This window comes from Protobothrops mucrosquamatus, unplaced genomic scaffold, assembly GCF_001527695.2.
Source record: "Protobothrops mucrosquamatus isolate PMUCROS unplaced genomic scaffold, P.Mucros_1.0 scaffold212, whole genome shotgun sequence".
NCBI classification, from domain to species: Eukaryota; Metazoa; Chordata; class Lepidosauria; order Squamata; family Viperidae; genus Protobothrops; species Protobothrops mucrosquamatus.
In genome coordinates, this window is record NW_015386566.1 from 1,254,257 (window position 1) to 1,278,248 (window position 23,992).

Sequence of the window (23,992 nt, forward strand, 5' to 3'; positions counted from 1 at the left end):
GGCGCCAGTGCCGAATTCGGTCCCGCTAGTCCCCGCCGCGCTTACTGGTTCCCCTCCCCCGGGCCCGCGTCCTGCTCGGTAGAAGGGAATGAGACCGAAGAGGTTCCCGGACCAGGCATGCGGTGGCGGTGATTGAATGAGTCTCTTGCCTCCCAACCGCCACCTCTGGGCCTCTCTGAAGGCCGGTTCCCAGCCAGTGTCTTCATCCGCTGCCTCCCGCGCCGCCTCTGCTGGCTCCGGATGAGCGCGGCCGGGCCGGATCGATCCCGGGCCTCTGGGATTTGGGGGTCTGCCGGCCTGGCGGAAGCCGCTGTGATGCCGGCTTCCCCGCGCGGGGCCAGGCTGCCTTGGTGAGGGCCGGTAGCCGTTCCCGGGTGTGAGCCAGCACTGTCATCTTCTCTGCCGCCGCCGCCGCCCCTCCCGCCTTCCCGGCGCGATGACAACCCCGGCTCTGCTGCCTCTTTCTGGGCGCCGGATCCCGCCTCGCAACTTGGGTCCGTCGTCCTCCTTCCCTCATCACAGGGCTACCTTGAGACTGTCCGAGAAGTTCATCCTGCTGCTGATTCTCAGTGCCTTCATCACGTTGTGTTTCGGGGCGTTCTTCTTTTTGCCGGACTCCTCGAAACACAAACGGTTCGACTTGGGCTTGGAAGATGTCTTGATTCCTCACGTGGATACCAGCGACGGTGGGAAAAACGCGGGTGGCTTCTTGATCCATGGGCAGGGCCACGACCAGCACAGACACAGGTAACTCTGTCGCCTTCAATTTGTGTGGGATGCGATACATTTCTGGGAAATACAATGCCTGTATGTGTTGAAATGCAGTGTTTTCCTGAAGAATTACGGTATGCTGATGGGTTTCTGTCTTGGCCGGAAGGTTGCCTAGGGTTGTCCAGAAGAAGCATCCCTCTGTTGTCATAGGCTTGATCTTTGAAATATCGCAGTTTTATCCCATTTTCTCTACTGTAGCAGCAATTCTTCTCTTTCAAGGTAAGTCACAAATGTGGTATTCTACAAACTCAACACTACCATTCAAGGACTGCAATACAGGAAAAATCCACAAAAGAGAAGACAAATGCCTCTTTTCTGGAACATGTCTGAGAGTCCAGGAATATAAAAGCTTTGGATAGTGGTACAGTGCCCTCTTATCTTCGCTAATTTGACATGTGATATAATATTAGCAAAATCTTTTTATATCTGGAATGTAGTCAGTTTTTTGAACAAAGAGCCGAGTCAGTTCTAAAATAATAATACTTAAAGATGTCAACAGATGTGGCAGTATGCATATATTTATCCTGCCTTTCATATACATTCAAAACCAGTTATAAGCAGGCTTGTAACATAATCTTAGCAAATGGAATTGGGAAGTTTTTAAATGCCCACGTTTTTAAATGCAATAGGATGAAAGACTGACAAAAATCAACGAGCAATATTATCAGTGAGATAATAAACTCTGAACTTAGTTTGTTTATAAATATATCAGTTTCTCTTTTTAAAAATGTATCAAATAGTGATTAAAACAATTCAGCTTATTTCAAGAGAAAAATGTAAGATACCAGACCTAATTGGGATATTACTGAATTTATGTAGTTCAGTTATTTCTTTAATACAAATGATAACAAAATTTGAAAAGGATCACACTCAGTTTTATTCAACATTAGAGACCGGATGACTTTACATTAGAGACTGACTTTATAAATCTAACTTTAATTATTATTATGTATTGTGTTATGTGTAAAGCACCTGAACTCTCCCAAAATGAATATATTTTTGTTTGTAGTTGCTTCCTCCTCTTGTCCAAGAACTCAAGGAGGCATATATACCATTCCTGCCTCAGTTTTTCTAACAACAAGCCCCCCTATGGAGGAATTTGAGCTGACAGAAAATGATTGGCCCAAAGTGACCTTCCAAAGCTGCGGATGAATTTGAATCTGGTCCAAGTCCAACACTTTTATAATAACATTACATTAACTCTATTGGAACCTTAATACTAAAAGAACTGGTTGAGACTGTCTCTCAGCAAGAGAGATGATGGGCAGTACTCTTTCTCTGTCTATTCTGTTCTGAAAAGATGAGGAATAGTTTGGAAATGTAGGAATAGAAATAATTTGGAAATGTAAATGACCATCAAATCCTTTCTCCCAATTTCACTGTCAGAGATCTGGAGGACAACAGTTGGATGCAGCCCTAGTTTCTAAAGACTTTAATCTATAAGCATGCTATTTTTTAATCTAATAGTTATGCTTGTAGGAAAAAATGTTGGAAAAAATGTTATCTTGTGTTCATAGAGTTTTCTTGTCTGCAATACTTTCCTGGTTCATTTCATTTAACAAAAAATGTGGAAGTATGTGTGTTTGTATATTTAAGTATTTTGATTATAAAAGTAAAATCTAATATAAAATAAATGAAGAAAATAGAGAGAAATAAAAAATGCAAGGAAAAAGTAAGAGAAAAGTAAGAATATAAGAATATAATTAAGAAAAATATAAAGAAGGTACTTCCAACCTTCATCACAACAAGTATAAACAAATTTAGTATCTTTTGTTCTCTAAAGTTATAAAGATTTATTTCTTCATCTCATATCTCTTATCTATAAAACAAATCCAGGTGTCAGCCTTCCCAGGCAGACCAGACAGGAAACACAACCAAATGAGCTAATCATATTTTATTGTAATACATTAACATACAAACTTTAACAGAATCTTGCAAATTTCCAAGTACAAATATCCTGCTGTCTCGTTTACATTCTGAGAGGATTCCTTGGCACTCTCTTTCTCTGCCCATTATGCAGTTGTGAACTATGCCTTTTCCTTTTTGATTGTTCCCTTAGGCGGCATTTCTTCCAAGGCTTTCCTATATGCCATTACATCAGGTCACTCTCTTGGTTTGTCATTTGTGTTGTTGGTTCCTTTTGTAGATCTAGTGAAACATCCTTTTCTAAGTCAGTCTCTTGGCCTGCCAGGTGTAAATCCACTTTTGGTACAATCTCTACCTTGTCAGATATACTATAGATATAGATATAATCTGTCCATAGAAACAAACTTCATTACTGACATTGTTGATATTGTATCGGTAGTTCCTATGTTCGGATTCTGTTCTTCAAAAGACTCCTTCAGTGTTTTTATTGTCAAAATGTTTTGTTCCATTTTGCAGGCCTGTATATTCTTTCTCACTTTTTGAAATCATGAAATTATTTCTGTTTCTTGTAAAAACCAAAACAGGATCTATTTCCCATGACAAGTTGTTAGCATTTTATAATTAATTTCAAAATTAATTCCAAAATCTGGACCTTTGTTCCATTTATAATTTTTTAAGATCAAAATCTTATGTAGCTTTTTGTTGTTTATTTCAGATTCTTTAAATTCTTAAGCTTATGATTAAAATTTTCTTTCATTAAACTCTGAAGACAGACTCACTTCTATTTTAAAATAATTGTTCCAAAGATGGCTAGTGGCTTACAAGTAGTTAATGGTGATTTCCAAAAGTGATTAGAAAATGAGGTTTGCGCTTTTAAGTCTCTGTGATGATTGTGAGCAAGATGGCTAATTCCTATTTTCATGGAAAACCATTGTCCTACAGTCTCCAGCTGTCTGGGGCACATGTGGGCAATCTCCCATCCCTCCTTTATCTAGAAAGGTTCCAGGGCACTAGTTTACTGATCGATTCCTTGATCTTTGCCAAGGTTGTCAGATCAACTTTTGCTGACCTCAGTCTAATATTCAAACAAACATTTTGTATGCACAATTCAGTTCTCATGCTTTTTATTTACTCTTTTTGTATATGTCTCTGATTACCTTCCAAGGGGATAATATTGATTGGAATTGGTTGCCAGATATTGGCTTATGTTAGCTATATTTTTTAAAGAAGAGGTGGGCATTCTTTTTGTACTGCAGAGTCTTACTTTCAAAACTCTTTTCCTGACCACTGAGTGCTATTGGGAGGGAGGGGCTTGACAGTAATCAGTAGCCTTTTCTCTAAAACTGTATAATTTATGATTTAGACAAAATAAACTTACAAAAATATAACTGGAGGTGAATTCTGAATATTAATTTTCACATTATTTTCTTTGCTGTATCCATAAAAGGTTAACTGTATAATTTAATAATTATTATTTTAATTTTTCTCTAAGAAATGTTATTAAATGTATTTTAAATAGGCATCTTTAAATATTTTGTGAGCTTTCATAAAATCTTTTTCAATCTGGATTATGAAAATTTTCCTCAACGTATCTGGAAAACTACACTGAAATTTTAAGTAAAATTTTACAGGCAGCCAGGATAAACTATGAAGTCCTTGGTGGACCCCACAGTTCAACCCTAGGCTACAAATATTCTCTTCTATTGGTGCCAGGATTAAGTTAGGATCCTAAGAATGGTAACTTCTGGCTGGTCTGTGACTGCAGTAAAATGAATTAAATTGAATGATAGCTTCTTATAAGTGATTTGAGAAATCCCAGTGTAATTTTATTAAGTAATTTTCTGCTTAGTCTGAGTACAAATGTATAACGAATATTTTAAAAAAGGCTCTGGGATCGTGTGAATTGTAGGTATACATAGGAAAGGCAGCAGGAGCCCAACTTATTTCACAGTTGTTTTTTTATGGAGGTAGCCTCATGTACACCTCCTTGAGCTCCTAAAGTGAAAAGTGAGTTACAAATCAAGTATTACAAAGATGTCATGTCATTACTCATACCATAATTTATATACTTGGATTGCATGGAATGCTAATATGTAATGGCAAGTTAGATGATGTCACGATATGCTATAACTTTGGGTTCTTTGTGCTTTACTGCTGATGCCACTTTCTCAGACACAATATTTAGTTTTAATTAAAATAAAATGTAATCTTGTAAAAATGCTAAAACTGCTATCTGAAATAGGAACTTCTTCAGCTGAAAAGGAGACTTACCTAGCACATATAAGATTTCTCACTACACCTTTTGCCTTCATGTTTAAGCTGGTCGTTTGGAATATATGAAGGTCACTTTTCTCTAGTTAAGTTGAACCAATATCAAGCTCTTTTCTCCACTCTTAATTTTAAAGATGCTCCAGTTAATGGCATAGATAAGATAGGGAGTATTACATTAAAATTTAAAAGCCTCTCTGGGCTTAGGCAATATATTTTTATTACTTGCCAGAGCAGAACAAATATGTTGCTTTAATTACCTTTGCAGTCTGATTTGTTGAAACCTGAAACTGTGAAGTTGTTTTCTCATCCTGTTTTTCCTTGAATCTGATAACCATGTTCAGATATATTATGAAATTATGGTTAATCAATTCAAAATATCTTTGATTGCTGAACCTAAGAAAGTTGCAAAAGGTTCTCTTGAGTCCAGAGTACTGGCACAAGATGTATGTATATTTCAGCTTAATAAACCTAGATACATTATGTCTAAGTTGATTCCTTTAGAACATCAATAGTTACAGTACTTTTTGATGAATGGGTAAGTTATAATGATAGCATCTGCCACCCACTGAAGATAGATGAGTATGAACCTGCATTTTTAGTTAATGAAGATTGTATACTTCCATGCTTAACTTGATCGCCCTCTGAGGATAAAAGTAATATTTGGCTTGCAGAAAACATTCTTTCCTATTCATAATATTAAATTGATGTACCTAAGTTCTAGACATTTGTATTATTTTACAAGAAAATTACATGAAGTAATGTAAAGAGCAGTATATTCTGTACTAAAGCTATGCACACTTTGAAAACTATTGAGAAATCCCATGCAAATTCAAGCACCATTCTGCTATTCATTAAAGGAGATTATTTTTTTCTGGCTTCTTGTCAGAATATGAAAAAAAGGCAATAAGAATAGCATTATCTGTAATGACTGAATTACTTAACTTACTTATACTCTTTCAAATTTATTTGGAAGCCTGAAAAAGTGGGTTTACAGTGTTTTAATGTAGATAGATATTATAGTCATTGACAAACTAACATAAAAACAGCAAAGCACATGGAATAAATGGTAGAACAATAAGGTAATACATACTTTGGCGTCAGCTGATTAATCTTTGCCAAATTTTACAAAGTATAAGATAAAATTTTGCAACATTGAGGGAAGGATGTATTTCTTTTGGAAAATAAGTAATTAATCTGAATGCCCTGAGAATTTTGTTATTACAGAGGTTACATCTAGGGCAGCAAATGTACTAAAAGTGGAATGATATTTTAATGAATAGCAGAGAGCTTGTGCTCATTTAAATTTTGAAGCACTTCTGCATCATATTTTAAATGAATGCAGCCCTACTATACTTTATAGTAATTGATAGCACCAAAGATACTTTATAAAAATAGCCTTGAACTAGATTCTAGAAGTAAAGGAAAACACATCCTTCCTCAGCTTACAGTATTTCTAGATCAGGGGTGTCAAACTCACAATGTCACGTGATGTGTCGCGACGTATGGGGTTGGCAGTTTGACACCTCTGTTCCAGATAGACTGCCTTGGTTGTCCTTAGTTATTTGGTTTGTACTAAAATTGCTTTTGATTGGTGCACTAACTGCTAAGAACACAGATGTCCTGCTTCATCATTTTCATTCTTACGGAAAAGATTTTATAGAGGTGTTTTTTTACACCAAAGATTGCAGTGGTTATAGTGTTACAATTTTCAGAATAATAAATGGAATCTAAACTATAGTACTGACAGGTTGGCAATAAGGACAGAATAATAAAAGTTGCAAAGGGTATAGCTTAATCCAGTTAAGTGTTAACTGCCAATTTGTTGAAAAGAATTATCTACTATTAAGCTAATCTTTTCACATTAAAATGGCTTTTCACAATAATGGCTTTTCACATTAAAAATAAGGCAGGTAGCCTTCAACTTATGATTGGAATTGGGAGCGGAATTTCTGTTGCTAAGCAATGAGGTCATAAAGTGAGACATTCCATGACTCTATCACTGGGCAATGGCATTCCTGGTTGTTGTCGTTAAGCAAATTCTACTGTCATTAACCAAGATCCATTCTCCAATCCAAGTCATTCCAGGCTTGGTGCCTCCCAACTCTGAGCCTCAGTAAGGTAAGGGGCTGCCTTCAATCCCCCATCCCCCCCCCTCATTTCTGCCCTTTTGGCTGCCCTGTACCCTGCTTTGCAGGGCAGCAAGCAGCCCCAGAACTGTATGGCTCTGGGGGGCACCTTGCCATGTCCCAGGAAGTTGCAGCTGCCCCAGCCGAGTCCCAGTGCAGTTGCCCGCGCCACCCTTTGCTCTGCCCTCCCCCTGCTTACCTTGTTGTCTTCCTGCTCTTGCTCCTGACAAGATGTGCGTGGTCTAGCTAGCCTAGCCCTTTGCTGCAAGAAGCCCTTTGCGTGAAGCCAGCAAAAGTAAGTCTCTAGGCTTTGTAGCTGGTCCTATGTCTGCTATGTGGCGCACTGGTAGTTTCACTCCATCAGTCTTAACTACCTCCCTTCTCTTTACTATTATCTGGCTACAGTTCTCTAGTCTGAATGATCTCCCAGTATCCTTACTGTAAATGTGGCTGAGCATGTCAATGATTCATTCACTCTTAGCATACAGCTTGATGCCATCCATGTAGAGGAGGTGGTTGATGGTAGTTACATTCTTGAACTTGTATCTGTATCCAGTCCTCGTGATTATCTGACTGAGAGGGAGTCACGCCTATGCAGAACAGTAGCAAGGACAATACATCACCTTGGTATATGCCACACATGATGGGCACTTATGTGAATTGTCTTGAGTTGATTTCCAGTGTTATCTTCCACAGTCCCAATGAGTACTCGATAAAGTTCTTTAGTGCTCTGTTGACTTTGTATAGTGCTAGACTTTCACAGGTCCATGAATTGTAGGCTTTCCTATAGTTAGTCCAGGCTATGCTCACATTAGTCTGTCTAGACTTAGTTTTGGGCAACTGCTCTGTCTATGAGCAACTGGTGTTTTGAACTTCTGGTATTGTTTCCAATATCTTTCTGAGCTGTGCTCATGTACTGGTGTACATGTAAAGGAGCACAGGTGGCCTAAGTGATCCCTAGTTTGGTGGCTATGATTCCTGATAGGACTTTTCATATTTGTTAGAAGAAAAGTTATTGGCTGGTAATTGGCTGATCTGCTCCCTTGCCTTTAATGATCAGCACTGTCCTTCCTTGTGATAGCCGGTCTGGATGGGAGCCTGCTGTTAACTGCTAGTTCATCTGTGCTACTAGGCATTCATGTAATGTTGTGAGTTTCTTAGCCAGTATATATGGATCATCTCCAGGTCAGATGCTATCCAGCTCTTTATGTTCTTGATCCACTGTTAGATGTCTGCTACTACTGTATGATGATGATTGGTTCCTGTTCTGAGAAATTACTATGGTCTGTTCTTAGATTCTGCAGTCACTTTGCATTGATGTTATATGTTTTTTCTTTCACCCATATATTCTTTCAATACTATTCAATTTTCTGATGTTGGTGAGTCTGTTGTTATTGTGTTGTTACACTGCAGTTGGGAATATATCTTGGTGGCTCTTTGGAGAACAAGGCTTCTCTAATGTATCTCCTTAGCCAGTGTGGTAAGCCTTTGTTTAGCAGTCTCTAGGGCAAGGGTGTCAAACTGCTGGCTGTGTCACTTGGAAACCGCCCCCACCCCATTGCCGGCAATGGGGGAAAAATCTGATATGTCGCGTGACATCACATGACGTCGTGAGTTTGACATGTCTGTGAGCTTCAGATAGAGTCAGGCCCTTGTATTTTTTTAATAGCCAAGTCTCATCCTTAATCTCTATACCCTTCTGTAATTCCACCAGTTGATTAACTTCTCTCTGAATAGCTTTGATCTTAGCCTTCAACTGATTTTCCATTTGGGGTATGTACTGCTGTTCTGATCATGTAGCAAACATCTCCAGGATTATAGTGGCTGTATTGTATACCACCAGTTTATTGGTTTGAGCTGTAGTAGGGATTGTTGTGAGGGCTCTATTAGCATCTTCTAGTTTACTGTCTGATGGTGTGTCTCCACTAAACTTTGGTAATTGGTCTCAAGAGTGTAGCTAGTTTATTTATGATTTTATGTCTCATAGCAGTTGCTATGCTTTGTAAATGGAGGGGGTGGCAATGATGTTCCAGCTTCAGATGTTGGCTGCATATCCAGTTTTTCTTCCGAGTCCAAGATGTAATGTCTGGTTGATCTATCTCAGTGATGGCGAACCTTTTAGAGATTGAGTGCCCAAACTGCAACCCAAACCCCACTTATACATCGTCGAGTGCCGGGTGGGTGTGGCCCATTGGGTGGGTGTGGCCCATTGGGTGGGCATGGCTGCAGTGGTAACGGCAGACTGGGTGGGACTAAAAAGTTCAATCAATCAATTCCAACTTTGCAAGATCTTTTTTTTTCCCGTGAGAAGTTGAAATTGACTGATTGAACCTTTTTTTTTTTTTTGCACACGGCGGCGGAGGCCTAAAGCGAAAAGGGTTTATAAAACCCAGCTGAAGGCCTAGGACTGGGGCGATGGCACACGTGCCCACAGAGAGGGCTCTGAGTGCCGCCTCTGGCACCCGTGCCATAGGTTCGCCACCACTGATCTATCTCAAGTGTAATAGCAGCTTCCTCTTCACTATGTGGATGCAGGTCTTCTGTTTGTCCACAGCTCCCTCATAAGTTTCACCTCTCATTATCTCTGCCGTTGTAGTAGCATTCTATCAAATCCAGGTTTTCTTGTCCTATCCATGTGTGGTTTGTTCCAGTAGCCACTTACTGTTAGATTGTCCTGCTTCCCCAACTTCCAGCACATATCCTGTTTTAATCCAAGTGATGTCTAAGCCAGCATGGCTCTTTTAGTTCATGTCACTCTCATATCTGAGGCAGACAGATGAAGCATTAGATGGTCTTTGCCCAAAAAACTTTTACCTACAGGTAAGGTAGGTACCAGCTGGGATTTAAAACCCAGTCTCCTATGTCAAAGGGCAATGCTCAGATCACATGAAGTATTAATACCGCTTTATAAAGCCCTTAGTAAGACCACACTTGTAGAGATGTAGAGACCCTGGAAAGAGTGCAGAAAAGAGCAACAAAGATGATTAGGGGCTGGAGGCTAAAACATGAAGAACAGTTGCAGGAATTGGGTTTGTCTAGTTTAGTGAAAAGAAGGAGTATGGGTGACATGATAGCAGTGTTCCAATATTTAAGGGGCTGCCACAAAGAAGAGGTTAATCTATTTTCCAAAACAGAATGCAAAACAAGAAACAATGGATGGAAACTAATCAAGGAGAACTAAGGAGAAATTTTCTGACAGTGAGAAAAATAAACCAATGGAGGCCTTTAGAAGTTGTGGGTGTTCCATCACTGGACGCTTTTAAGAAGAGACTGGACAACCACTTGTCTGGAATGATATAAGGTCTCCTGTTTGAGCAGAGAGTTGGACTAGAAGACCTCCAAGGTCCCTTTCAACTCTGTTCTGTTATCTGTTCTGTATCTCTGTCCCAGTTAGAGATAGAAGGATGAACAGCAAAAGCTGCTGCTCTGAATGTTTGCACAATATTTCCTGATTACTTTTCCGATAGTAACTACCTATGTTTGAATCTTGATCCTTCCCATATTTGAAGCAATGCCTGGGCAACACTTTGCTGTATTATTTAGGATTCCTTCTGGCCTGCAAACTTCAATGAAGTGAATAAAAAGCTCACTGATCTCAGTCATGGGTTAAATATTTTACTTTCCTGTCTCCTTTGGGTGGCTGGAATAAATGTGATATGCTTGGTCAGTGAGGTAATCGGTGCTTCTTAGAGGAAGGGGATGATGTCCGTGTCTTGAAGATAATCATGGTTTATTCCCCTCCTCAAAGTGGACATTTGTGTTGTGTCCATCTTCTTTCTCAGGGAAGGTTGTTGAAAATAGTAATTGCCAGTAACAAAGGGCTGAAAAGAAAGCAGATTATTTAGATCCCTTTCATTTTGAAGTCATGTTTATGACTGGTCCCTGGACCAGTACCGGGCCACGGTATGCCAGCAACCGGTCCACACAAACAAGTGAAGCCCATCCGCGAGATGTAGGCAGCACACAAAACTCTGGTTGTGTGGCTCTGGTTGTAACTCTGAATGGAATTACATGTCCTTGAAAGGAACTGGTCCATAACTTGAAGATTCTCCTGTACACATAACTACTGCTGGTTGCCAGGTAGAGGCTGTGGCAGGTTGCAGTTCTATTTGAAACAGAAAGTTTTGGCAACTTTCAGCAATTATTACCTAATTGCTGTAATACTACATGCATGCTTCATGGGGCTTCCTTTGAAGACCACTCAGAAATTATGGTTGGTACAAAATATTGCAACTTGTTAGTGCAAGTCGATATAGAAATATGACCCCTGTGTTGCACATGCTTTGTGGGTTATCAATACATTTCAAGAGTAGCTCAAAATGCTGGGTTTAATGTATAAGCTTGACTTATAGATATTTCGTTGCCTTTATATAGAATTAACCTATCTAGTACATGCTCTCCAATAAGACATGTTGCTGCTAGTCTTGCAATTCTGAGACAATTAAAAAACAGGGGGTTTTGTAGGGACTAGTTTTCAGCTGATTTCTATTTATTTAATTAAAAGTCACTTAATTGAAGTTAGATTAGTAAAAGTGAGGTGAAAATTGAGCATTCCCGAACAGTATTTGTAGGACAAAGAATTGGCCCTGTCTGGCATTATCATTATTGAATGGGTTTTATGTACTACTTTTATTGAAGTTAACTGCCAGAGGTCAGTGTAGATTGCAATGATACACTGAATACATAAATAAACATTGGGATTTTGCAGTGAAAAAAATTTCATCTTATAATGAGGGACACTAAAATATAGCTGTAGCCCTGGATACAGGAGTATATGGTATTGATATGTTTCAGAAAAATGTTGACAAAGGCCATTGCTTTGTACTAGTGAAAATGTTGTAAAAATAAGTTTAATATTACTTCAAGATAAAAAAAACTGAAGCTGATCACTTGGATCACTTGGTTAAGTGCCAATTTTGGTGGCTGTCACTAAAGAAAGACATAGCTACATAGCTAGCTGCTCTACCTGTGCCTCTCCCAAAAGGCGGCAAGGGAAGACACCAGGGCTCTTCAACCAGTGGCTGAGCCCAAAGCCACATGGAAAGATTTCAATGGACTTCATAGTGGAGCTACCTGAGAGTTCAGGAAATACTGTGATATGGGTGATAACTGATTTATTTTCTGAACAAGTACATCCCATCCGCTTGCACCTTAGCCAAGTTGTTCATACAGCATGTCTATAGACTGCACGGAGCCCCAGAGAGAATAATCTCAGATCAGGGAGTCCAGTTCACTTCACAGTTTTGGCAAGAGTTCTTAAAACCTTTGGGGACCACTTACCTCCTCACATCATCTGGAAACGAATGGAGGCTCTGAACATACGAATGAGATCCTGGAGCAGTACCTCAGGGGTTATATTTATTATCAACAGGACAATGGGCAGACATTCTTTCTTTCACTAAGATTGCCTACAACAACTCAGTGCACAATAGCACTGGATTCACCCTTTTTAAAGTGGTTACAGGGCAGGATTTTGTGTCTATCCCCGATTTGCTCCAGGTCATCCCATTGACGGCCTCTTTAAAGGAGTGGATAACCCAATTACAAAATACCTGACCAGTAGTAAGGAAAGCACGGGAGGAGGCAAGGGAAGCATATAAAAAAACAAGCAGACAAAAGGCGTGCAAAACCAAAAGACTTTAAAGTTGGGGATAAAGTCTATTTATCTACCAAGTACTTACAATCTAGACAACCTTCCAAGAAACTGGGTCCAAAGTATGTTGGCCCTTTCCCCATAAGAAGGATTATCAACCCAGTGACTGTTGAACTCAAATTATCAAAAACTCTTAGACGTGTGCATCCGTTATTCCACTGCAGCCTCCTAAAACCAGAAATCATGTCTTCCCTTTGCTCAAAATCACAGCTACCTCCCAATCCCATCATGATTGAAAGGGAGCAACAGTTTGACGTTAAGGACTCTAGCATGTATTGAGGAAAAACTCCGTATTTAGTGGCGTGGAAGGACTTTCCTCCCTCTGAAATTGAATGGGTGGATTCCAAACACATTAAAGCATCCAAACTGCTAAAAAAGTTTCATGAACAATACCCAGATAAGCCTTAATGACCAGCTAATTAACTCTGCATTTTCCTGTGTGTCTCCCCCTCATTTTTTGGAGTTGAGGGTCTTTCTTTCCTAAGGGACCGGACTCAGGCAGGTCTGACAGTTTGGGGATAAAACAGTTCATATAATCTGATAGTTAAAAGACTATTTCATAATAAACTACATATTTTATATTCAGTTGCTAGAATCATTTTCTAAATGATAGATGCTAAACAACATAGCCTGTTGTATATGGCACAATTAGAGTACTGATATCTCCTTACACACCCAACGCACACACTTTACATCAACATAATATGCAAGATTTCACAATCAAAATAAACAATAAAATATTTCTCAATCCCAAGGTTGAAAAGTTATATTAAAGACATCATGAAGGAGTTCAGGGTCCATTTTGTTTAAAATAGGACATGTTAGCATATAGTGCCTCAATATCCATGGTGACTGAAATTGTGGTGTTAGGGAGATTGCCAATAGAGTTCAGTATTCTTAGGAAGTCTGTGGCGTCTTGTATGCAGCTGGGAGTGCTGGTGGAATAGGGCAGGGGTATCCAGCCCTGGCAACCTTAAGATGTGGACTTCAACTCCCAGAATTTCTCAGGCAGCATGGCTGGCTGAGGAATTCTGGGAGTTGGAGTCCACAAGTCTTAAAGTTAAGTCCACAAGTCTTAACATATAGGAGTTGGAGTCTACAAGTCTAAGTACAGGACCTATGAAACTTGATAATACATGGAAAAAATGTACCAGTGTCCCCCACAACATATACTTCAAGCCATCATGAACATAATCACTCTGTACCAACACAGCATACCTTGCCACCAGACTATATGACTTTGTATTTACCCATAACTAATTCACCATTGGTTTGCATATACTTGCAAATCTGTGGTGCAGTCATGGGAATGGCTTATGCATGACTTCATAATATGCCAACATTTTCATTGGTGATTTTGAACATTTTCTCATATTTTTTTTAGTTGAAACTCTTCCTTTATTTGAGGTTCATTGATGACATCAATGTTGATACAATTTTACAGAGGAATTATTGAGTCTGTTATTTGTACTTTCATAACTGGTACAGGACAGGTACAGACTCCAATGGATAATTAAAACTGCAGAAAGAACAACTGCAACTATCTGCCTTCCATAAAAGACCTGTATATTGTGCAGGTCAGAAGGAGGGTCTGACAAGATATCTGTAGAGCTTTCACATCCTGGACATAAATTGTTTCAACTCCTTCCCTCAGGACAGTGCTTTAAAACATTCTATGCTGAAACATACACAGGGATAAGTAATGTGGCTATAGTATCATTATCTTCTTTACTTCCCCTTTTATTGGTATTATTATTACTATTATTATTACTATTATTATTATTATTATTATTATTACTGTATTATTATTGTATCATCACATAGTCAGATGTTCAGACTGAGTTTGGCATTTTTGTCTACCTATCGAGTCCTTACCAAGGACCTGGGATAGGCAGATATGGATGTTCGATGGTGTTACAGATATCATCGCAGGATGGAAGCTGTTCTGAGTAAAGCTGCCTTTTGCAATTGACTGATGGTGAATTTGTCAATGCCAGTGGTGTTCAAGTGGTGCTCCAATTGTTTTGGGATTGCACCCAAGGCGCCTATTACGATTGGTACTACCCTTGCTTGCTTTTGCCACAGTCGTTCTATTGCTATTTGTAGGTCTCTGTATTTTGTTATCTTCTCCAGTTCTTTCTCTTCAATTCTGCTGTCTCCAGGGACTGCCACATCCATTATCCAGACTTTTTTTTGTCTTTCTTATCGACAATATTATTATTATTAATAAATTATTATTAATAATAATTAATAATTATTATTATTAATAATAATATTTAAGATTTAATCTTCAATTCAATTCACAGTCTGGGACTGGTAAAAACTTAACAGTTCAAGCCCTAACCAAGGACCTAAGAGCTGTTAAAGTAGCGTCTGAGTATACGTAGTTCCGAGTAAGGTGGTTTTTTTTTTGCAAAGTCAGAATATTCAGGTCTAATAAGTTCAAATTTTCCATGTATCTAGGCAACCCTTTGAGTATTGCTCCAAGGGCTCCGATTAATAGTGGTATAACCATCGATTTCTTCCTCCACAATCCCTCAATTTTAATTTGCAGATTGTGTTATTTTGTTATTTTTTCTAGCTGTTTTTCTTCAATTCATGCATCACCTGGTATTGCAATATCAATGAACCAGACTATTCTTTTTCACAATAGTGATGTCAGGCGTGTTGTGGGCAGATGTCTCTCTTTTTGGATTTGAAAGTCCCACCTTGACCTGTTCATTTTCAAGACCTTTGTCAATTTGATGTTCCCAGTAATTTTTCTGCATTCGAACCCAAGCTTCTGGCAAAGATTTCAGTGTATGATTTTGGTAACTCGATCATGACGTTGTAGATAATCAGTTTGTGAGATTTTTTTTTTATTTTATTATTATTATTATTATTATTATTATTATTATTATTATTATTATTATTATTATAGTTGTTGTTGTTTTGCTTTGCATGTACACTGTGCTTCTGTACCAGAGACAAATTCCTTGTGTGTCTAATCACACTTGGCCAAATAAAGTATTCAGTTCAATTCAGTATCTCTTCAAATTCCATAATTACATCAACGACTTGCACCTCACCATCAATTTCAACCTTAATCTATCTACAAGTCTATTTCCTTGATGTCACAGTAAACTTACACAATGCACACATAAGTACATGATACAGAAAACCTATAAGTCATCATTAATAAGCTACAGTATGTACCGCACAATGGAACTGTACTTAGTCAGGTAGTAAGTAGCAGACCTGCATTTGTATACAGATAAACTGCCCAACTGAACTGATTACTGACAAAGAGCAAAAACAATAGAACAATGATGTTAACATAGGAACCAGATCCTACATCAGACTCATATTTTTTACTTTGCCTTCCTATGTATAACAAATCATAGGCACCAAACACAAGATTGGAAGTTCTTTCAAGTGTTTTTATCTAATGTGATGTATGCCTTCATATAGGGTAGTTTACACAATCTATTGCTAGTTATGAAAATGAAATGAAATTCTTGGATTATATAAAAAAAAGATTTAATTTTTTTTTTACTGGCAACTTTTTCATATAATTTTTTTGATGTAATTTCTTTAAATCCTCTAATACCAATAGATTAATAATTACCTAGCAAGTTCTCTTCATTTATGTTTGGGATATTTAGTAGATTCTTGGATAATAAAAGACAAAATTTGAATTATCTTTAAAAATTAGCGTTATTATTGTTTTTATATTTAGGGAAGAAGAAGAACGTTTGAGAAATAAAATTCGTGCAGATCATGAAAAAGCACTAGAGGAAGCGAAAGAGAAACTGAAGAAGTCAAGAGATGAGATCCAAGCAGAAATTCAGACTGAGAAAAACAACATTGTAAAAAATTTGAAAAGAAAAAGTAGCAATCCTCTGCCACCAGTCCCTGTGCCAAATCTTGTAGGAATAAACAGTGGAGATCCAGTGGATCCAGATATACGAGAAAAAAGGGATAAAATTAAAGAGGTAATGAGTTATGCCAATGGTTGTTACCTCCTTATCTTTATTGATGTGAGAAGCATTTCTATAAAGCTCTTGGAGACCTTACTGTAAGTGAGGCTAAATGATGTGGCTTTTGGATTTTTTGCTGTCTAAATGCTATCGGTTTTGCAATTTATTTATTTAATTAATTTATATAGCCTCCTACTTAGTACATGACTCAGCAGTGAGCACGCAACTCAGGATGCGAATGATTTGAAATAAATATAATGTTTGTGTAGGGCTTTTGTGGTGGGGTAGTTTCAAATTAGCCATGCTTTCCGGTGACTGCCTGAACAGGTTCTCTGCAGTTTATTGACAGCATTGTTTGGCTGTAGTTTGTATAGATTATCTTCTGTTATGTAAGTTAAATGTAATCATGCCTGTACTTAAGATACATTTTAATAAGATAGCTGCCAAAGTTTCTTACAATCATCAGAGAGAATATTGCCCAATCATTGTGCACTTTGAAGTGCACAATATTCAGAAGAATATTCTGAAGAAATGTAGGGAGGAGATTGTGAATACAGATAGTCCTCAAGATACAACTGGTCACTTAATGGCAGTTCGAACCCTCTGTACATACTACCCCGTTTCAAAGTTATGGTTGTTGCAGTACCCCTATAGTTATTCACCCTTACGACCTCTCCTGCCTCTCTCACACTGCCTCTCTCTCCCCATTCCACCCCACCAGGACCTCACAGTTCTTGGCCCTGATCCCCACACCCATCACACATTCCACACTCTGTGAAGATCTCTGGACCGAATGTTGCAGAAGAAAGGACAGACCACACGTCCCTAGGCCACATGGTGGTGCCCTGGAAATGGCCACCATTTCCCCCCATCTACTTGTGGGCAGGAATAAAATGGTGAGCACAAGACAAACCATTCCATTTTGTTGGCTTAATAAGGTTGCACAGTGCTGCAGAAAGTTCTGCAGCACTGTGCAAACCATGTTAAGTCACCAAAATGGAATGGTTTGTCCTGCAGCCACATAGTGCGATTCCAGAAGAGCGGCAATACTGGAAGACAAATTGGCTACTGGAAACACTGGAAACATTTGCGACCGCTTCTGGAATCATGCCATGCAACCGAGAGACAAAACAACTCATACAGCTTTATGAATATGGGTGACATTACGAATAAATACCTATGTGTACACACACACACACACACACACACACACACACACACACACACACACACACACGTGTGTGTGTGTTACATATACACCATATACATTATAATCATTATGAATATATTGATAGTGTTGATTATTGCCATGTTCCTGTTCAGTAGAGAGCATCTGCATTTTATTAGCTAGGAGTCCTTCCAGGCAGAAAACCTGGATTAGATCTAAACTATTACAATTTGAAATACATTACCATTTCCCGTTTTCAGATTTTTAAGTGCTATTTTGGGTTTATTTCATTGAATTAATTTATTAGCCACCACAATCACCAATGCAACTCTAGTAACCATGCAAAGATAAGACACAGACATAAACATAGGCAACAACGAGAAAAATATAAAGTGAAAGGAATCAGTGGATTTCAAGGATTAATAGAAGATCGATGCATATAAGATGGATGTGTAAAAATGTTTTTTGTTAAAACATTGACAGGTAATAGCGACATGCTACATGCTAACATTTGTATTTTATTTCTTTTCTTTTTTTTGTAGATGATGAAACATGCCTGGGATAATTATCGGCAGTATGGATGGGGGCATAATGAACTGAAACCTATTGCTAGGAAAGGACATTCCACAAACATATTTGGTAGGTAATTTATATTGAAAATTCTACATTACATTTTCTTCTTTATATTAGTGTATCATCAATAATGTATTTTGCTATGTGATTGACCAGCAGAAATTAAGGTAGAACTGTAGAATCTATAGAAAGGGACAAAATAGAATAGAAATAATATTAAGAACTGGTTTGGTCTAGTAGTTAAGGCACCAGGCTAGAAAGCAGGAGACCATGAGTTCAAGTTCCACCTTAGCCATGAAAGCCAGCTGGGTGATCTTGGGCCAGTCACTCTCTCTCAGCCCAATTCACATCACAGGGTTGTTGTGGGGAATATAGGAGGAGAAAAATGTGTTGGATATGTTTGCCACCTTGAGTTATTTGTAAAAATAATAAAGGCAGGATACAAATCAATACAAATTAAGACTTCATGCAAGATAATATGATTATTGGTTAATACACAAGAATGTTTAAATATTAGATTAATTGGCTTAATACAGGTAATCCTCGACTTACAACAGTTCATTTAGTGACATTCAAAGTTACAATGGGACTGAAAAAGTGACTTATGACTGTTTTTCACACTTACGACCATTGCAGCATGCCCATGGTCACGTGATCAAAATTCAGATGCTTGGCAACTGACTCATATTTATGATGGTTGCAGTGTCCCGGGGCCATGGGAATCACCTTTTGTGACCTTCTGACAAAGCAAAGTCAATGAGAAAGCCAGATTTGCTTAACAACTGGGTCACTAATTTAACAGGTGCAGTGATTCACTTAACCACTGTGACAAGATAGGATAAAATGGGCACAATTCACTTAACAAATGTCTCACTTAGCAACAGAAATGTTGGGTTCAATTGTGGTTGTAAGTCAAGGACTACCTGTAAAAGATATTAAGATGTCCTTTTATTATAAAATTTATATTAATACAGCAGAAAATTAGTGATTTTCTAGCACTAGTACTGATGATGTTATCTAGTTACCGGTAGGGTAATGAAATGTCTGCAAGAAAACAAGCAAGCTCAGAGAGCACCAAGGACCCCTCAATTGGTGATTTTCTATAACCATTTATATAAATGTGTGGATATGACTTTAATTAATCGAATTCTATTTATGGTCACAGACTAAAACAAATGGTAGCATGAGGATGAGGACCTTAACACAAGATGAGTTACAGTGCAGAAGTAAATCTACTCTTAAACTGTCTACAGCTTAACTAATTCCTCATGAATTGGGTATGCAATAATGCAAATTTAGCTACAGTGTTATTTTAGAATATCCAAGAAGAGTTATTGAATATAAAATTAATCAGAAGCCCTAAGAACATCTTAAGTAGCAGTTCTAAGAGAGAGTTTTATGACATCTATATCACTTATTGAAGTCATTAAAATAAATTTTAGATATAAGAAGGTTGACCCAAGATAAAAGCAGAGGTACAACTGAGAAGTTAAATATTTCTTTCTAAGTTTAAATGATAGCAGAACAAAGGTTGCAATCTGATGCTAATAGTTGGAAACACATCTGCAAAAAGGTAGTTTGCTTTGTGTCTTGATTTACTCATTATATGGGCTTTTTGTGATCTCTCATATGGCTGATGGGTCCTAGAAAAGCCTGGAAGGTTGGGAGAGGTGGAACCATTTTTAAAACAATAACAACACTTTTTTTTCTACAATTTATCACAAAATGCCTGAAAAAAGGAGAGTTTCCAGAGCTATCTTGCTTACCAGAGTAATAGAAAAAGCAGAAATGTTATCTCCAGCAAGTTGACTCAATGATATTTGCAGGGAAAGGTACACCTTGTAACTTAATTTCTGCGAACTATTTATCTTGGCATAGCTAGTAGAATCATCAGACAGCTCTCTATAGTGAGTCCTATCTTAATTTTCAGGATTTGACCCATATGTTTAGATCAGGTTTCCATTCAAGTGAAGAAAAATATCTTGTAAGAACCATTGTGGATATTTTAGCACTTTGGTGGCTGAGATGAAAAGATGAGCTTTGGTTAGAATCTGCACATGATTACTTATCTTATGCTCAACCATCAATCTAGATCTGGGGTAGGCAACGTTGGCTCTTTTATGACTGGCTCAGGAATTCTGGGAGTTGAAGTCTACGAGTCATAAAAGAGCCAAGGTTGCCTACCCCTGATCTAGATAATTGCAACTTAGTGTAGAGCCGCTCTTGGAAAATATTTGAAAAGTGTTGCTAGTACTAAATGCAGTAGTTAGATTGGGTTTTGATGCAGGCAGGTTTTGTGAATTTTACAGCTTTGTGAACAACTACTCTTGAATTTTAAAAAAATGCTTTGGGTTTGCTTTTAGGCCCAGTTTATATGTGTTTAAACAAGCTAACTGGTTAAAGGTCAAGATATGTGAAACTTGTTATTAACCTCGCTATCTCTTAAAATCTGCTTTAGAAGAAGTGCTTTTTTTCTAAAAAAAAAAAAAAAAAAAAAGGTGCCAGAACTCACATACGTTATACAACCCGCCTTGCCTACCCTACAAGGTTCCATCCAAAAAAGGTGCCGGAACTCCGTTCTGGGCGTTCTATGAGAAAAAAAGCCCTGTTTAGAAGGATTGAATGCTAAAAGGTTAAATTGATAGAGATATAAGCAAAATTTTATTTATGCTAGCATCTTGCCTTTGGAATCCCCTTTCTAAAGAAATAAGATTTAAGTCATCTTTGGTATTTTTAGATTGGCAGTAAAATCTGTTTTACATACGTTTTTGTAAATTTTGATTTTGATGGATTTTAAATGACTTTGCCCTTGTTGCTTTAAAGTTTATTTGTTCTGTTTAAATTGTGTTATGAGTTTGTTCATTGCTTTCAGCTGTTTTGGGTGAAGAGATAATTTATAAATATTTGAATAAATAGCAGAACAAGCTGTCAAGTTGATTAATAATCAGGATGCTGAAGGAAAAATAAAATTTTATTTTCTCAGACGGCTGGTGTAAAGACAGGAATTTTAACTTGTGGCACCGAAAAGCTAGGCTATGCCAAAAGGATTATAGGATTAAACAACAACTATTTGGGTTGAAGTCTGAATTATTATAAAGTGTCACCAAAGTTGTCAAGAGAAAGGAGAACCAAGTTCTCCATTTATAAACAGTTGTCAATAGTATGAGATTTTGTAACATGTTAGTTAGCACTGTGTAAAGTTTTGCAAGTATTTCTGCAGCAATGTGGGTTGAGCAAAATAAATTATTTGATAACATTTTTGGTTTTCAGTTTTCATTAAAAATACCTAGTGTTCTACAAATTATTGACAGAATTAAATTTAGAATAAAGAGAAAGAGTACTGTATATATTTACAAGCAAGTCCAAATATGCAGTATATTCGAGAATAAGATGAGGGATCTTCATTATGTTGAAAATGTTTTTTTAAAAAAACAACACTAGAAAGGCAGTTATAGGTACACAGGCACTGCATGTTACAGCCAGCATGCAGACTGATGATTCCTCATCACTATTCTAGCTTATGTATGGTACAAAAACGTTTCTGTTTTATTTTTCATTGAGAAATTTTTAAATTTCATTTAATTCTACAAAATGTATTCGTCCATAAAATAACTAGTAGTGTATTGAATTACACTGCAGTTCAAATACAGGGAGGTTTAAAAGCTGTAATTAAATCTTGTCAGATGACTGTGACAGTCTTTGAGTAACTAAATTTAACAAAATTTTCGTTGTCCTTTCCCCTCTGTTAATATTAACAATAACTTAGCATGTTTCAGTGTCAAACTGATAGGTACTCTGCTGCCTGTATGTACAGATGGAGTAAAACTTGATCATAGTATTATATGTGGGTTAGGGTTAGGGTTAGGGTTATACGTGGAAATAGACTTAATAGGAGTCTTTTAGCTGAAGATAAGATACAACTTGCATTTCTTTGTGTAGTTCCTACTCACGCAGAGTATAGCGATCACCACATCATGAATAGAGAACAGATTTTGCAGTAGTATCTGATTGAAAGCTCAGATGCACAGGCAATCTTGACTTCCAGAGACAAGACAAAAATTATTAAATATATGACTGGATAATAATATTAGCTACAATCAATTTTAAATGTAAACATAAGTTAAATGCAGTTTACATTTTGTCTTGGAGTTTGGCCCTGGCATGTCACTCAGAAGCCAACTATAATTGTTGCTTTTGGGGGGGGGGGGAAATCAAGCATTGTTTTTGTTCCTGATAACTCCAAATAATAACAGTCAACCCTGTTATTATCCCAGCTATCTGTGTAGCTGGGCCCTCTAGCCATGGAATTCTCTCAAGCTCTGTTTCTTGGTCATGTTAGTGACACTGGTAGTGGCTTCAGTAGATGTGTAGTGATTCAGAATTGCTGATTTTCACAATAAAAATGACAATGTAGTTATTTCTGCCCCAAAGGAAGTTTAATGGACTTGCATTTGATTAATCTGAATCATCCAGATTGTTGCAAATTTGTATAGGTGAGAGGTTGTTTTTTCCAATCAGACATTGCTGCTCAGCATCTCCAATCAGCTCTTGGTACTCCAGATGTTGATTGAGAAGTGATGCATGGCTTAATGTGCAGTACATCTTCTCTGTGCGTTTCTTTTGGTCAAATAATTGCTTTGTGAATATATTGGCACTATTAAGCTCTTCTAGGTGGAATGTGACGGTAATAATATCTTTTTCCTCTTCTAGTCCATGGGGCTGTTCCTCTGACTTTTTCAGTGTAATTGAATGTTTGATGATTTTTTGTGAAGAAGATTGAATAATCTCATTTTCAGAGCCTATACCTGTCCAAAACAGTACTATTTCTTTGCGAAAAGCAGCAACAGTCAGTGTAGTGATGAGTATACAAGGCACTAAATATAGAAGAGTTGACTGACTTGCCTGTAGGAATGTTGTTACCACAAAAGTCACCAACAGACCATAGCTGTATGCCAGAATAGAAGCTAGGAAATAGATCCCTGGAGACTCAACTTGAACATCAAATCTGTGGCAATAGGCTACCAAGAAACCAGGAAGTACAACATCCCCAAGGCCTATAGCAGTAAATGAAGCATTATCCAGAAAGGATGTTGATGGTAATATTGGTACTTTCAACAGAAAAGGGATCTCTTCTGAGTTAGATGACCCAAAAATCGTCATATCTGTAATGTCTCTACCTGTTTTAGTTAGAAATGGTGTGATTAACAGGCAAAGTATATCATAAAACAAATGAGTGAACAGAAACAAGCTGCAGTTCTTTAAGGTAGGCATGTGAACTGTTCTCAGAAGGTAAATGCCAATTGAAATTCCTAAAACATCTTGCAAAACCCAGCTCCACCAATTTTCATTTCGGAAAATAATCCAGGTTGCATTGACAGACAAACACAGCATTGCTAGAAGCAATGCTCTGATTTCTAGATCTTTATGGAAATATGGAAAATGGACTAAATGTTCTCCAAACGGGAGTTTGTTCACAAATGGAGTCAAACACCAGTATAGGCTAAAAGATGCATAGATACAGAAAATGCCAATCATTGCATGCATCATATAATCATAGAAGCAGTAGAGAGAAAGAAGCATGAAGGTGCCCATTACCATACAGGTA

At 37.7% G+C, this 23,992-nt stretch overlaps 1 protein-coding gene across 1 annotated transcript in view; it reads left to right on the forward strand.

The window, feature by feature from the left end:
• The first annotated feature begins 412 nt into the window (after nucleotides 1-412).
• The window catches only part of MAN1A2 (mannosidase alpha class 1A member 2), a 58,270-nt gene continuing 34,690 nt past the window's right edge, over nucleotides 413-23,992 (forward strand). Inside the window, exons 1-3 of the mRNA XM_015814034.1 lie at nucleotides 413-747; nucleotides 16,406-16,661; nucleotides 18,357-18,453. Coding sequence (XP_015669520.1) covers nucleotides 437-747; nucleotides 16,406-16,661; nucleotides 18,357-18,453 — 664 coding nt within the window. The 5' untranslated portion in view covers nucleotides 413-436. The remainder of the gene's footprint in view (nucleotides 748-16,405; nucleotides 16,662-18,356; nucleotides 18,454-23,992) is intronic.